General features: G+C 37.2%; 1 protein-coding gene across 1 annotated transcript; it reads left to right on the forward strand.

Moving 5' to 3' along the window:
• The first annotated feature begins 2,908 nt into the window (after nucleotides 1–2,908).
• On the forward strand, nucleotides 2,909–3,283 carry LOC130719009 (uncharacterized). Its single transcript, XM_057569660.1, has one exon. The coding sequence runs from the start codon at nucleotides 2,909–2,911 to the stop codon at nucleotides 3,281–3,283; it is 375 nt and encodes a 124-aa protein (XP_057425643.1).
• Nucleotides 3,284–15,069: the final 11,786 nt, after the last annotated feature.

Raw genomic sequence — 15,069 nt, forward strand, 5'->3', positions numbered from 1 at the left:
CTATTCTTGTTGTGTATTTTTTAAGTGTAAACCGGGTAGTGTTTCCTAGCAAGTTGTAAGCTTTCTGAGCTTTGTCTCTTTTGGGCATCTGAGCCCCGTTCAATACAAGTTTAACCATTGACAAAAAAAAAGGTTAAACCCCCTTAAAAAGGTCATTTCAATCAGACAAGTTATCTTTATTCTACACTTTTTCTGCTCTAAACCCTAGATTTGAGAGTCCTAGGTTATTGTAAGAACAATTATGATCATGATGTTATCCTAGTAGTATTTGAGACAATTGTATTTTAGTAGCTAAGCAGAGCCTAGAGAACTAACATTCTAACAAAATTATGTCTTTAACATATGATAAATGGGCTGCTTTTGGTCTCAACGCTTGGCGAGAAATTAGCATAAACTCTGGCAGGAAAACATGTTAATATTATTATGTGGAGGGCCTAATAAGAAATTGGGAAAATTCTTGTAACTCAACTATTTCAGTCCTTCTACTTATTTTTTTTTAATTTAAGTCCTCCAATTTTGTTGATTAAAGGATTTTGATCTCATAGTTGGCTTTTTGCAATTTTAGTTCCTATGGCTTAGTCGTATCATAATTTTGATCTTCATACTATACGCTAACTATTTTATACAGTAACATAGAGCTTCATTAGATTAACTTAATAGAGGGTACATTACAAAGAAAAAATAAAAGGGGGAATGGAGCCAGCACCAACATTAACCAAGCCAAGAATGCATGCACCAAAGGTGGTCGTAGGATCATCAGGAATTCTTAAAGTAACAGAGGCAGTGAATTGGCGCTTGCGAACTATTGAATATGAAGTTAGCAATAATATCACAATTTCCCAGTTGTAAAACTAGAGGCCCACAATCGTATAATCATTAACTTAGTGATCATTCATCCGTCCCTCCAATTTTGGGGTTTCCTTTTTTCTTCACTAGGAGGTCTTTTCCAGGTGGGTTTTCTTCGACTCTTGGTGGATTTGCTACCCAATAAATAGTTTTTTTTTCTTTCTTTTTTTTCTCCTTTTGTGTCTAGTTTTCTCCCTGTGCTGCGGCCACACAGATCTATTTCACCCCATTGGTCTCTGAACGCCCTCGTCGTGTAACCATCGACGTGTCGTCGCCACAATCTCTGTCACACTCATCACAACCACCATCACCACCACTTGCAACCACTTTTTTTTTGTGTATGCGGCCATTTATGTGCTTCGCATGAGTCATCTTCATTTGTGGCCTTTATCGGCATCACCACTGAGGCCTACACCTGCACCCCCCAACCACCAACCACAACCACCTTCGTCTACAACGATACGCTCACAATCTTTTCATCCAAATATGATATTCTGCATGTTAAGTCCCCTGTTTTAGAGGTCTTGTGTACCATTGTTGTTGATGACCTTGTAGCAGAGATACATTTTTGCAAAAAAAGTAGAGTCAACAAGGTTTAGGGAGGCAACATTTATAGTTTCAAATATTAAATTTTCACTTCTAATCAAATTTTGGGTTTAGTTTTGGAGCTATTGCTATTTCCATCTCCGCCACCGATCCACCACCATCTCTTTGTGGTTGGGCTACAGTTTGTCTCACCTATGTTTCATGTGCTTAGTATTACGGGCATGGGTCTTTTTGGGATTTTATTGCATGTAGTTTTTCTTAATCTCCTTAAATTCTAACTTTGTTTAGGTGTATAAATGAGTCATAGGCTTAAATGCAAAGAAACTAGTAAGTTGGTTTAGGCTATGACCCAAATTACTCAATGTATGAATGATATTTTGCAAGTATTGCTAGACGTCCTTGAATGATAGCTCAAGTGGTAAAGAGCTAAGAATATAAGGGTTGAGTGGGATGAAGGGTGAAGGGTCCAAAGTTCGAACTCTGAGGATGACTAATTTACTAATACTATTATCAACTAACATTTGCCTATTAAAAAAAAATATTGTTAGACAATCATCATATTGGATGAATCATGAACTTTTGAAATATACTTCAAAATTATGAAAAGAAAAGTATATGAAAGGCCATGAAAATCATAATATCACTAAATTAGGAGGACTAAAATGGGGAAAATGAATTAGGGAGACCAAAATATCTTAACTGAGTAGAAGAACTTAAAGTTCTTTTGACAAACAAATAAAATGAAAATACTAGTTTTTTTGTTTTTTATCATTTGAAAAAAAAATACCCTAATACTATTTTTTAAGAAAAATTTACAAAAATATATTATCGATCCACAGCTAGATTAACTTAATTAAAAAAGTTAGAAAATATGCTGGATTAGTTCAGGGCCGGCCCAAGGGTAAAACCACCCAAGCAAGGGTTTTAGGCCCCAAAAAAATAAAATAAATTTACTAAGTAAAAAAGACCCCAATTTTTTTACTAAGTAAAAAGGCCCCCAAAATTAAAATTAACCAGATAACCTTGAATGTATATTTTTTGGTAGATAACCTTGAATATAAATACGATAAACCCAACTCATCCTATATTGATAAATTTTTATGAGTAATTACAAATGTTGAAGCCCAAACTCATCTCATAAGTAGAAAATTTAACAAAAAGAAAAAGTAAAAAGAAAAAACAGTATTCTGAATATTCGGGCCAACTTCAATCAATCACGGACGGCCTCTTTTGTACCAATATAGAAGAAGACAAAATAGGTTGAATATGTAAATCATTTTTTTCTTGGGTAACAAAAGTTGACTATAGTATTCAACCCACAATTCCACCAAAATTCAACCACAAACCATTTAACCTACCCCGTTTTGGCGCGCCAAGTGGCAGATCGCCAAACATGTTTTCTTCTTTTAAAATGCCAAATATAAAAGAGTTATTAATTTTAGAGTTTTTTTTTTTATTTCAATTCTATATTTAAAAGAATTCATGTTCAGCAGGTAAATGGATTGGTGGTTTTCATATGCACGATGATGGTGGATCACCTTTCGCGGCTGAAGCTATGACCCTCCGAGAAGGACTGCAGTTGGCATGGAATAAAGGTTATAGAAAAGTATCTGTAGGGATAGACTACGAAGAGCTCGTTTCTCTCGCTAATGATTCTAACGGCGACATAATTCGGGTCCATCCTCAAGCTTCTATTATTCGTGACATTAAGCTTCTTCTGGGCTTGGACTGGCGAGTTGAGCTTTCTTGGATTCCCTGTGATGCTAATGCAGCAGCTCATTGGTTGGCCAAGCAGGGTGCTCATTCATCCCTTCCTGGGCTACAATTGGTGACTAATGTTGCTCCTGAGTTAGAGTGGCTGATCTTTAAGGATGCCTTAATTGTTCCTTAGTTTTTTGTTGTTCTGTTGTTAATTTTTCAAAGCACCAACAAAAAATATTCATGTTATTTTGATACTTTAAAATAAAATTTTATTTTTGTATTTCCTTTAATTTTATGGGCGAATAGACGAACCAAACAACCTTTAAACATGGCTAAGTTTCAGAACCAGCCCCGACTGTCCTTATTTTTTATAGGTTGAGAGCAAGACACGAGAGACATAATTAAGTGAAAACATACTCAACTATTATAATCTATAAAAATATTTGTTCACATTTTTTTAAGTATGTTTAATTGTTGAGAATTCAAGTGCGGAGTTGGAGTCCCACATTGGTTAAATTTGGGTGAGGAGAAGACTTTATAGGAGATGGGACTCATAAACCTAATACCTTAAGGTTTTGGGTTAAGATGTGGCGTCGAGATCTCTTGGTGTCTTGCTGCTCGGCCCATGAGCTCCCCTGTCAGATCCCAACAAGTGGTATCAGAGCCGATGATTGGTGTAGTCATGGTTACGACTCCTTGTGTCGAAAGTCTTCCTAGCAGTGTGGCTAGGCGCGTGAGTTCCGTTGGCAGCGAACGACGATACAAGGGTGGATAAGCTTCCGCGGAGGGGCCATGATAATGTGGAGGTGACTCGCACTTGATGGGGAGATTGTTGAGAATTCTAGTGCGGAGTTGGAGTCCCACATTGGTTAAGTTTGGGTGAGGAGAAGACTTTATAAGAGATGTGACTCATAAACCTAATGTTTTAAGGTTTTGGGTTAAGATGTGACATCGAGATCTTTTGGTGTCTTTGCTCCTCGGCCCACGAGTTCCCCTGTCTCCCCCAATATTAATGAGTATCCAAACATAACATTAGCAATAAATCATTTATGATTTATCAAGCATTGTTGGTAGCCGAAATTCAGCTTCTGCAATTAATTAAACAGCTCTCGTAGCCGAAATTCAGCTTCTGCAATTAATTAAACAGCTCTCGTTTACTTGCTGTCACCTGGTTTACAGTTAGACTATGCACATCGATCTCAAGCTAGAGAGCAACTAATATCAAGAAAGAGGATGATGATGACATCACTATTGAAATTGAATTAAGGCCCAGTTTGGAAGAGCTTATTTGAGCTTATCTGACAGCATAAACTCTTATGCCAGTGTTTGGGAGAGCTTATGCAAACAGCTTATGGTCTGCCATAAGCTATTTTCAGCTTATTTTCATAAGCTACTCAGGATAGCTTATGAAAAACAGCTTATACTTATACACAGCTTATATTTAATTTATTTCAATAAATTTTTAAAAATAGCTTATGAATAAGCGCTTATGTCATAAGCGCTTATGACCATAAGCGCTTAATTAAGCTGTTTATCCAAACGGGGCCTAAATCTTTCATTTTCTTTGCTGTTAAGAGTCTACTTCATCATTTCGTTGGAGAGGCACAATCAGAATTATCAAACACCATGTTATATTTTATATATTAATTAAAATAAAGACAGGGAGACTATAAACTAAAATAAAAGACACAAAATGTAGTATCAATTATTAATTATTATTAAGACAAAAAATTATTAATTATTATTACGGTTTGGTCTTATGACTTATGTCGACGGCAAAGGGAGGACCAAGCTTAATTAGCTATGGATAATATAATAAACCCATATACTAATCCAATAACGGCTAGCTAGCTTATTATTCCATGAAAGACAGTCCAGTTTGGAACTAACTTTATTTTTAAATAATCCACAACCATGTCATATTTGGTTCTATATTTTTTTCCCGTATGGGAGGCAATTTCATTAGAGTGAGGAGGTACTCTGTGTGCAGACACTTAGGGCCTAGGCTAAAGCAGGGTTGTGTACATGCAATTTAAGGTTTGAGGCGAAGATTTCAAAGTTATTTTATTTTAACAAGAATTTTGAAGAAATTTAATGTACCATGTAAATTATCAATTTTTATACTAACGGTTTTCAGAGTCGCGAAATCATTTATTAGAGTTCCATAATGAATTATTTCTAACATTTCGCTTCAATAAATGAGATAGTTAATTATTCAATATATCTTGTAACAATATTGTTGATTTAACTAATTTTAATTTTGAAAAACTTTTTCTAGCTGTAGAAACCGTTACAAGATTGTCAATAAAATTCAATAGACAATATATACATTTGGAAAAGAATTTAAATTCTTTATAGAACTTGAAACGTAAGGAATGAAACATTGAGAGATTTTGCAACACTTTAATATCAAGTATCTTATTTGATAATTCACTTCAAGATAGAAACAATGGATTTTTTTATAGAGAAAAACCAATGAGTGAAACTACAAATATATAAGTAAAAAAAAAAAGGATTATGACTAAACACAATTAATTTTTTAATTTTGAAAATGTAAATATAACAGGTATTTTATTTATTAGTTTTTTGGAAAATGTAAATTTGATTATTTAAAACACTACTATTAATAATTGTTAAAAGTTGCACCTCCCACATTTCACTTCGAGTTCTCACATTTCATTGCCCATATTACAATTAAGATGACATAATTTTTTACTATTCTATTACATCTTTTAAGTCTCAATAAAATATACTATATAGGTAAGATTTTTTTGGGACCATAAGCAATTTTGGGGCCTTAGGCAATTGCCTAATTTGTGTAAAGCTTTACACGGCCTTGGGCTAAAGCGAGAGCTTAGCAGGTTAGAGACTCCCTTGTCATCCAGGATCCCCATGACGAGCTTGTTCCTCACCTCTTAACGGATGCTATGGGTACTAGTTTCACTCCGGCTTAATTACCCAGAGTGATATACTTTTTCTGTTTGTTGTTTTTGTGTTTTTCTTTTCCTCTTGTATAAAAATAAAATAAAACTTTTAATGAGACTAATTTTTTCACGAGTCTTTTATACATACATAATACTCGAATCTTACACCTGCTCCTCTTAGGACCAAAAGAAGTGGTTGGCTACCTAAGATGTAGTAAAAGATTTAGCAAAAGAACGGGTTCTAGTCTTGCTGCAGGAGGAGTTTTGGCCTGGGAACACATGGGCACTCTCATGTCGAGGATAGCATGGAGCTTTCACACGATCTCTCCCCTCGAAGCAGGAATGAAATCTCTGAGACATGCACCCAACCTTGTTGTGAACATGAGGTGCTCTCATGTCTTGTTGGAATTGAAAAACCTTAAAATCATTAGGTCATGTAGGGGTGATCAACAAATTAGGAAGATTGAAAGCCCAATAGGAGAAATTCTAGAACTGCAGAAGTAAACTAGCAGGTGTGGGTTTACCTAGAAAAGAATGCAACAAATGAGGGCAACAAGAGTGCTCATCTAGTGAGCCAGCTCCAATGTCGAGAACGACTCCCCCAAATTGAACTTCGTAGCTTCCTCCAGCTCTGTTAGTTGCCCTAAATTACGATTGTGCTCCTTATCTTGATCAATTGGCACCTTCTAGAGCTTTACTCAGATCGCGCACACCCCTCATCTCTCTCTCTCTCTCTCTCTCACTCTCTCTCTCTTCAGGTTAAACCTACGATGGGTCACCACCCGAGAGAGTTACATCTGGATGGATATGCAACACATGTACTCTTTGCGTGTCCAAGTACTTAAAATTGACCTATAGCGCCCCATGGATGCGAACTCCTAACAACGATGGCAGAAAGGGGATGCGACATCAAAGCCATCACAGTTTGTCTCGACGAGGATAAGGTAGAGGATAAGGGTTATCTGCTAGATGCAACCTCTCTTGCCACGAATCTCTCAGTCTTCGTCTTTTCTTTGAAATAAGATTGACTCAGGAAAAGGAGGGTTTATGTCTATATATTCATATCTAGGTCTTTAGTTTAACTAGTTGAACAAAACTGAACTTGAATTCTACTTGCTTCTTTGTATTAGCCTTATTGGGCTCGATCAATCTACAAGTTATCTTTGTGAAAAAAAAAGGAGTGAAGACAAATACAAGAGAAATGTTTACCAGGTGAAAACAAAGCCTGAGGCAAGTAAAAACTTACCAATGCACAAGTGTAGAGAAAGACCGACGAGAAGGAAGGAGAAAGATAAAACTTTGTTATATGAGAGGTAAAGGACATACGACGATGAAAGACGAGAGTACACATAAAGATAAAGATAGTTCAGGTTATGGGTAAGGAGTGAAAACAAAATTTCTATTATATCCAACTCATTTCTAACCCAGCTTCCTCATAGGATTAAATTTACGCTATATAAATATGATAATATAAGTAATAAAATTTTATCATCCTATCCTTTCAGTTGACTCACCAAACACCAAATTAAAATATAATTAATGACTAGATACATTCATTAAATGAATGAATCTAAAATGTTTCTTTTATTTATGTATGTGACCGGAGGGTGTATGTTTTATCAAACAAATCTGAATTTTCATTCTAAAATTTTCTTCTTTTCATTGAGACAAGCACGCCATAATTTATGCTTTAAAGAGTATCCTTTGGAATCTCCTCCCTATTCTAGGATATACTTGTTACTTGAATAGATTTTTATTTTGTTTCACACAAAGTCCCTTGAACTATATAATAAGCAAATGGAATATATGTTTGAGATATTAAAATCAAAGTTATGCATGTTATCATTAAAGTAAGGATGACATGACATTTACAACAACAAAAAATTCCTTAAACAAATCAAAATAGTGAGAACAAATATTTGGTCGGATTTCGGTTTTTCATTTCTTCTTAATTATTATTTAAAGAAAGTGGTTTCTTGTTTAAGATGCAATTAATGTTAGTTAGGACGGCACTCGAAAGTTGTTTCATTCCCTTTTCATTTTCAATCTCTAGGTCTCAACTGCTCTTGGTAACATCAATATATATAGACACATGTTTAGAGCTGTTAAAATGGATCAACCTAATTAATCTAAACTAGTTTGTCAGAAAAGTAGGTTAAGTCCGCTTAACTAATTTTTTGCGAGCCAAAAAAATATTAGTCTAACTCGACCCAATGTAGCTTGGTTCGCCAGTTTAAAAAAAATAAGAAAATGGAAAATAATAGAAATGAATTATCGAAAGAGTCATAAAAAACTACTCCCTCCGTTCCAGAAAGTTTGTAGTTTTGGGTATGATTTCAATATCCCAAATAGTTTGTTGTTCTAGGATGACAATGCATTTTTCTCCATTTTTTTCCACTTATACCCCCCCTCATTTAATACATTTTCACTCACCTATCACCTTTTTTTTTTTGGGTAAGCAAAATTATATTAATGAGGTACTAGGGGTACCTCAACCCAAGATATGTACAGGAGAAACCAAAAAAGAAAGAAAAGAGGAAAGATAGCCAAGCCAAGGCCTCCAAGGCTCACAGAGCGTAGCAAAGAAATAAAAAATAAAAAACTACCAGCTAGCCAACACTGACAGCAGCTGCAAAATTCTTCTTGCTACTTCCTTCCTTATCCCAAAGAGATTCCAGGCTCCAGTACAGGTCCACGAAACAGGGGATAGTGCCAACAAGGTCAAGAGCAAAAGTTTAACAATCAGCATTTCAATTCTGGTCTCAAAGAATGCTCAAGCAGTACCTTGGGTTTATACTCCAATCATAAAAAGAGTAAAGAAAGTCTTTACTCTTTGCTGTCAGCCATCTCCATGCCCTTAATTTAACCAGTTCCAGCACCTTTTCCGCATCCTTCTCTTCATCTCTAAAAATAATGTTGTTCCTTGTTTGCCAGAGAGTCCAAACTACCGCTAGCCATATTGTTTGCGATCCCCTTCTCTGATTTAATGTCCAGAACTCTCCCCCGTGCTGCAAGAAGTGCATTCGGCAATTTGCTGGTAGGACAGTGAGTGTACCCAGCCATCTATAGCATTTCATCCAAATCTGGAAGGAGAAAGGACAGTTCAGCAGCAAGTGTTCCACTGTTTCTTCCTCTGCCTGACACAGTACACAATTCAGAGAGCTCGTTTCTGATAGAATCCCTCTTCGATTGAGGTATACTTTTGTTTGGATTCTGCCCCATAGTACCCTCCAGCCAAAGGAAATAATATTTGATGGTTCCTTACCTTGCCACAGAGTTTCAAAGACCGGTTCAACTTCATCAAGATCCCTTCCTTGCAGCACATGATAGGCTGATTTCACACTATAACGACCCTCATCATCAGCCAGCCAAAACCATTTATCTTCTTTCCCTTCCACCAATGTAGTCGTGGACACATAGGAAAAAAGACTAGCCATCATCGCTTCCTCCCGAGCCAGAATTGGCCTTCTCCAATTTAAATCCCAGTTCCAAACTGTAAGACCCAAGTTTTTTAAGCTTATGCTAAGTGAATAAACTTCTTATTCACGATTAGGGTTGATGTATCGTGAAGGGAAACCTGAACTAGAGTTTACCAAATGAAATAAATTTATGAAGGAGAAAGTTCAGGAAAAGTCTGAGGATCGTATGGATGTCGATAAAAGTTATAGCACGATCGTTATACGCTTAAACCTAGGGCGAAACCCGAATAAATAGCTAGTTTTTCACTTTTAGGCACGATAGCAGTTAATTCCAAAAATCTTCAGAGAAATGTTAGAACTTCTCTTTTTCCATATATCAAAATCGTTTCGAGGCGAAACTCTAGGATCTACGAACGTCCGATTCCAATCATCGGAAGTTTGCCGAAACCGAAACCCTGGTATTTCAAAACCCTAGAATTTCTCGACAATGAAGACTTTATCTATTCAGAGCTTCAAATGAATATTCTACACGCGTACACCCATTTCTCTTGATGATTTCAATCTTTCTTCAGAAGGAAGTTTTCCATTCCGACATTCGATGCAAAAAGCAACTTATCGGGTAAAATAGTTTTACACCGACTTTGCACCGACTTTGCATTAGTTGCCAAAAATACAAGGAGACATCTTCTTAGCTTAGGAATTCCTTTGCCAAAACATATCTAATAATTCACGGAGAATGACGCCGGAAAAATCAGATTCGCGAAACTTTCATTTTCCCGCGAATTACCATTTTCTATATATAGCAAGAAAGGTGAGAAAAATTACAAGAACTCCTCCATTTTCTCTCCAAGGCCGCGAGCTCCATAGAAGGAAGAGGAAGAAGAGCTTTTCTTCATTTCTTGCTTGATCGTTGATTAATCAGTTGCTGCTTCAAGGTTTCGAGGTATATTCGCTAATCCTTACCTCTGATCGCTTTTTCCATAGCTTTTCTGTAGAGTTTTCTGAGTGGATAGTTTATGGGTTTTTGCAAAACTATCCTGAATCTTTCATTTCTGATTCTAAACCTCTTCTATATGTGCCCAAGATCACTTCTGCCGGATTAGATTTTCCGTTATGTCGCCGGAATTCCGCCGGAATCGATTTTTAGCCTAAAATACCCATTTTGGAGTTTTTGGAGTAAAGCTTCAACCTTTAGGCTGAAAACTATCGCCTTAGCTTAGTGCTAGTAGGATTAGTTGTCATAAACGTCGTTGGTGACGTCCCTGCAAAATTTTATTTTTGGGATTTCAGTTTTGAAAATCCTAAGTTAAAAATCATGACCAAAATACCCCTGCGACAGTTTTCGATCCGATAATTTTTCCGAGTTCAGAATACCCTTAGTTACGGCTTATGAAAGCATAGGAACCAAGTTTGATCGAAGAAAAATCGAGCCCCATAATTAGCCAAAGTGGCCGAGCCCTATTAAGGGGGAGGAAGAAATTTCCTTTTTTCCGAAAACTTGTCTTTCGCGCTAGATTATCGTACCTTAGAGTATAGATTACTTCGAGTAACCTTAGTAAGTATCGATAGCTTAGTTTCCGATAGATTCTGATAGTATTTCTGTGATTTTGTTTTAAAGGAACTTTTGAGGAATTTCCTGAGGAACAACACTTTGAGTGCGAGGAAGCACTAGTTGATTATTCTGGAGAACCTACAGGTGAGGGCTTCTCACTGAATCTCTAGTTAATGCTTAGGGTCGATATTTCGACATTGTTTACTGTTTATGCACTGAGATTGTGTGTGATTGAAAATGTTTTCTGAGGCTTCGGCTGACAATGTAGATGATTCATCTACTGAATGTTTTTGAAGATTGACTTACATGCTATGTGCTATGTGGGTAATCTAGGATGTGTGGTGCATGCTTTATATGCTAAGTGCTAAGTGTTTATGATGCGATTTATTGATATATGACATGTTGTTGATTGTGAGGATTTAAATATGCTTTACACTGGAAATCTGAGATTCTGAACGGTGAGAATAGCGGGCAGGTCATGCCGATTTTATTTTGAGAGTTTTGAGAAAGTTTGATAGGACGAACGAGGTTCGGGCCTTGTATAGGGTTTATGGATCGAGACATTCTCTGGAGTCATTTGGGGATTCGAAGATCCCGAGAACTTATAGGAATTGCGATAAGACTAAAAGGGATATTATTTTGAAAAGAAAATTCATAAGACATTAAACAACCTCTAAATCTTTAAGTAAGGGTAATAATCTCGAAAGGAGGCTTTGGATGAAAATCATAGTTTTGGAAAACGAGAAGTGTCGTCAGATCCAAGTGTTGAGTATGTCGTTGTTGTGCTGTTGGAGCAGCGTTTGATGTCGGGCTGTTGGAGCAGCGTTTGTTGTTGTGCTGTGGGAGCAGCTATGTTGTTGGGCTATCCTGGGGATAAGTCCGGGGAATTGATAGTTCCCGAGTATTTGATACTCTTGTGCTGTTGGAGCAGCTATGTGTTGTTATGAAGTGCCAAGCAGAGTACTTCGGTATAGCAGGAAGTAACGATCAGCCATGCAGAGTTGGATCGGTCCTGACTATACCTGGCACAACAGGAGGTAACGATCATCCATGTAGAGTTGTATCGTGCCTGTTGATGTTCGGCATAGCAAGCAGAAATGGTCAGACCATGTAGAGTTTGTACCGTCTTGACTATAGCCAAAGGTGATAAGTGACGCCCGAGCAGAAATGGTTAAACACGAGGCTAGTGTTACGACCGTCTCGAGGTGCCCAACCTATAAGTGGCAATACCTTTGGTTTGTCCCGTCGCCAAGCAGAGTGACGTTGTGGTTTTGTCCCGTCGCCAAGCAGAGTGACGTTGTGGTTTTGTCCCGTCGCCAAGCAGAGTGACGTTGTGGTTTTGTTCCGTCGCCAAGCAGAGTGACGTTGTGGTTTTGTTCCGTCGCCAAGCAGAGTGACGTTGTCGGTTTGTTCCGTCGCCAAGCAGAGTGACGTTATTCGGGTTTTATGCTGATCTGACTACATGATGAGTGTGTTTGATACTTGTAGTTCTACTTGATGCATGTTAACTGTGATTTACAGTCGTTATATTCTTTGTGGAAGTATGCAACCCTAGGATGTTATCCCTAGTTATAAGCCTAAGTGGCTATTATCTCATTTATATTTATTGGTGCTATTATTTACATAATTCTTTGGAGTTGACCCTCGCGTCTTCTGTGTGTGCTTTGGCGAACAAACGCCCTTTGTCAGATGTCTTTGGCGGGCTGATCCATGATGGTTCATCCTTCGGGAGGAACTAGGGTTGAGATGCAGAAACTGGAGCGTATCGCGGTAGTGAGAGGAGGACGGATGGTGTACTTAGACTAGGTCGTTCTGAATTCAGATTTGGGCGACGACCACGCTAGCATGTAGGTCTTAGTGCTGGTGTGAGCTCCTCGAGATGGGATTAGTGTAGGAGTAGAGTCTTAGCTCTGAACATCATTTGTTTCTTTTGGGACAGGGTAGCTTCCCACCTATAGCTTTTGTGTGGTTTCTTTACAGGAATCACAGAGAGTTGGTTGGACTTAGGAGGTCTTGCTTCAGGCCGATGGGCCAGCTGATTTTCAGTTTTGAGGGATGGTGTTGCGGACACTTCACCTTTATTTTCAGTCTGTACATATTGCCTTCGGGCGCTACACTTTTCTTTCCGTCACTGGAGGTTTACTCGTGACGAGGTTAGTACTACAGCGGGGGCTGTTTATATATTGTATATTAGTTTTATTACTTTTCGCATTTGGGTTTTATTTAATTCAGTCTTGTCTTAGTTATTATCAAAAAAAAAATATTCACGTTTTTCCGCATTAAGTTTACTTTTGGTTACTAAAGTGACGCCACCGAAATCGGGGTGTTACATTGTGGTATCAGAGCACGGTCGAGTCTTTCGGGAGTTGTTGGGGAATAGGTCTTCTGTGCTAGGTTGTGTGACTCTACAAAGAGTGAAAATTGATTGTCTGCAAGCGATTTTTCGCTTAAAAATTGATTGAAGTTATTGCTTAATCATATTGTATAGTTATGGAAATGCTATCTTATGATGAGTACTAACTGTTTGTCTAACTTAACAGAACGATGGTAACTTTCTAACCATTCTTTCTCATTTCAGTATAATATATTCCATTACTCTCGTAGCGTGTGCAAACACACCTAACTTATTTATACTGTCTAAGCTTTGACCTTATAGTTATTACGCCTACTAATACCTTATTTGAACGTAGCTCGTATTTTAGCTATAGAAGTACCCGAGGTTTAAGATAACACGTTAAGCCTAGAAAGTAGTCTTGTACCGATGCGTTTGACCAGAAGCTTGAAGCTAAAGAATGAATCACAGAGAGATTTCGTATGGATAGTATACGTATGATGTCGAGAGTGTGTAGTTCCGTAGCGACATTATTGAGGATTTAATATCAAGATTTTTGTGACTATTGGATGATAGGAACTCATTGACTGATCCAGTAGGTTTTTCTAGATTTCCACCTTCGATGTATTAGGTCTGATCAACTTAATATTGAGGGGGTGATATTCGGAATCACAGCTGGCTATGGACTTTGATAGAAGGATTGGTAAGATTAACTTGATCTGATCGAAGATTAGTTGAATTTGGGAGGAAAGTTCGTGTTAAGCACTTGATTGTACAAGATTAAGAATTGAACCTTTGGAAGTTGATGATTGTCGTTTAGACATTAATTGGTTGGTTCGTGTGATTACTCCAAGTAGAAGTAGACTCAGTCAAAAGATTTAATATTGGAAACATATTAGGTATTTTCTCGGAAGTTATGAAGTCATAGGTTATGTGATTACAGAGTGGAATTGTTAGAGACCAAATAGGTTGGATTTAATCAGGTTATAGATGATAGCTTGATAAGTAGCAAGATGGAGAAGAATTAACTTTGAACTAGATTGTTGTAGTCGAGTTCGAGGAATAAGTTTTGCTAAGTACATGATTAATTTGTGGAGACATTATAGTCTTAAGAAATGAATTTTCACTTGAAAAGTGTTAAAGGGTCAAAGGACATTACCGATGCAAACTAGATAAAAGTTTAGATTTTAAGCCCAGGAAGTTTAACTTGAATGTGTAAGACTTAGAGAATCGTCAGGAGTTTTCGGGAGTGACTAAGTGTTGAATCAATGATTAAGTAGAAAAAGAAAGTTTTAGCATAAGTTGAATCCTTGAGGTTGTTGATATGGATTTCAAAGAAAATATGCTCAGATTACTAAGTGAGATTTACTAAGTTGGATTGGAATCTTAGGGTTAAGATTGACCTTGAGAGTTGAGAATCACGTACGAGTAGGAGATTGGAGATCTGAAGATGAGTTGCGGATTAAGACCTTGAGGTATAGTATAAGAGAGATCTTGAAGTAAAGAAATTCTGAGTTGTGTAGAGTGTTAAAGGTGGTTATAAGTTGGTAATCGATTGATGTTGATTATGAGACTGCGGACATAATGAACCATGTGATAAGATTTGAATGATGTTAGCATAACAAGTTATGACTATGGATATCAAGATCCAGTTATGAGTGTGAGAACGTGACGACACTTATCAGGTTGTTTGGGTAAGCGGAGGAGTTATAGTTTTAAGAAATGGATATTCACTTAAGGAGTATTGAG

This window comes from Lotus japonicus, chromosome 5 (genome assembly GCF_012489685.1).
Source record: "Lotus japonicus ecotype B-129 chromosome 5, LjGifu_v1.2".
Classification (NCBI taxonomy): domain Eukaryota; kingdom Viridiplantae; phylum Streptophyta; class Magnoliopsida; order Fabales; family Fabaceae; genus Lotus; species Lotus japonicus.

Bases quoted from the DNA above. Each gene is read 5' to 3' on its own strand.
- LOC130719009 (XM_057569660.1), top strand. From the start codon at position 2,909: ATGCACGATGATGGTGGATCACCTTTCGCGGCTGAAGCTATGACCCTC.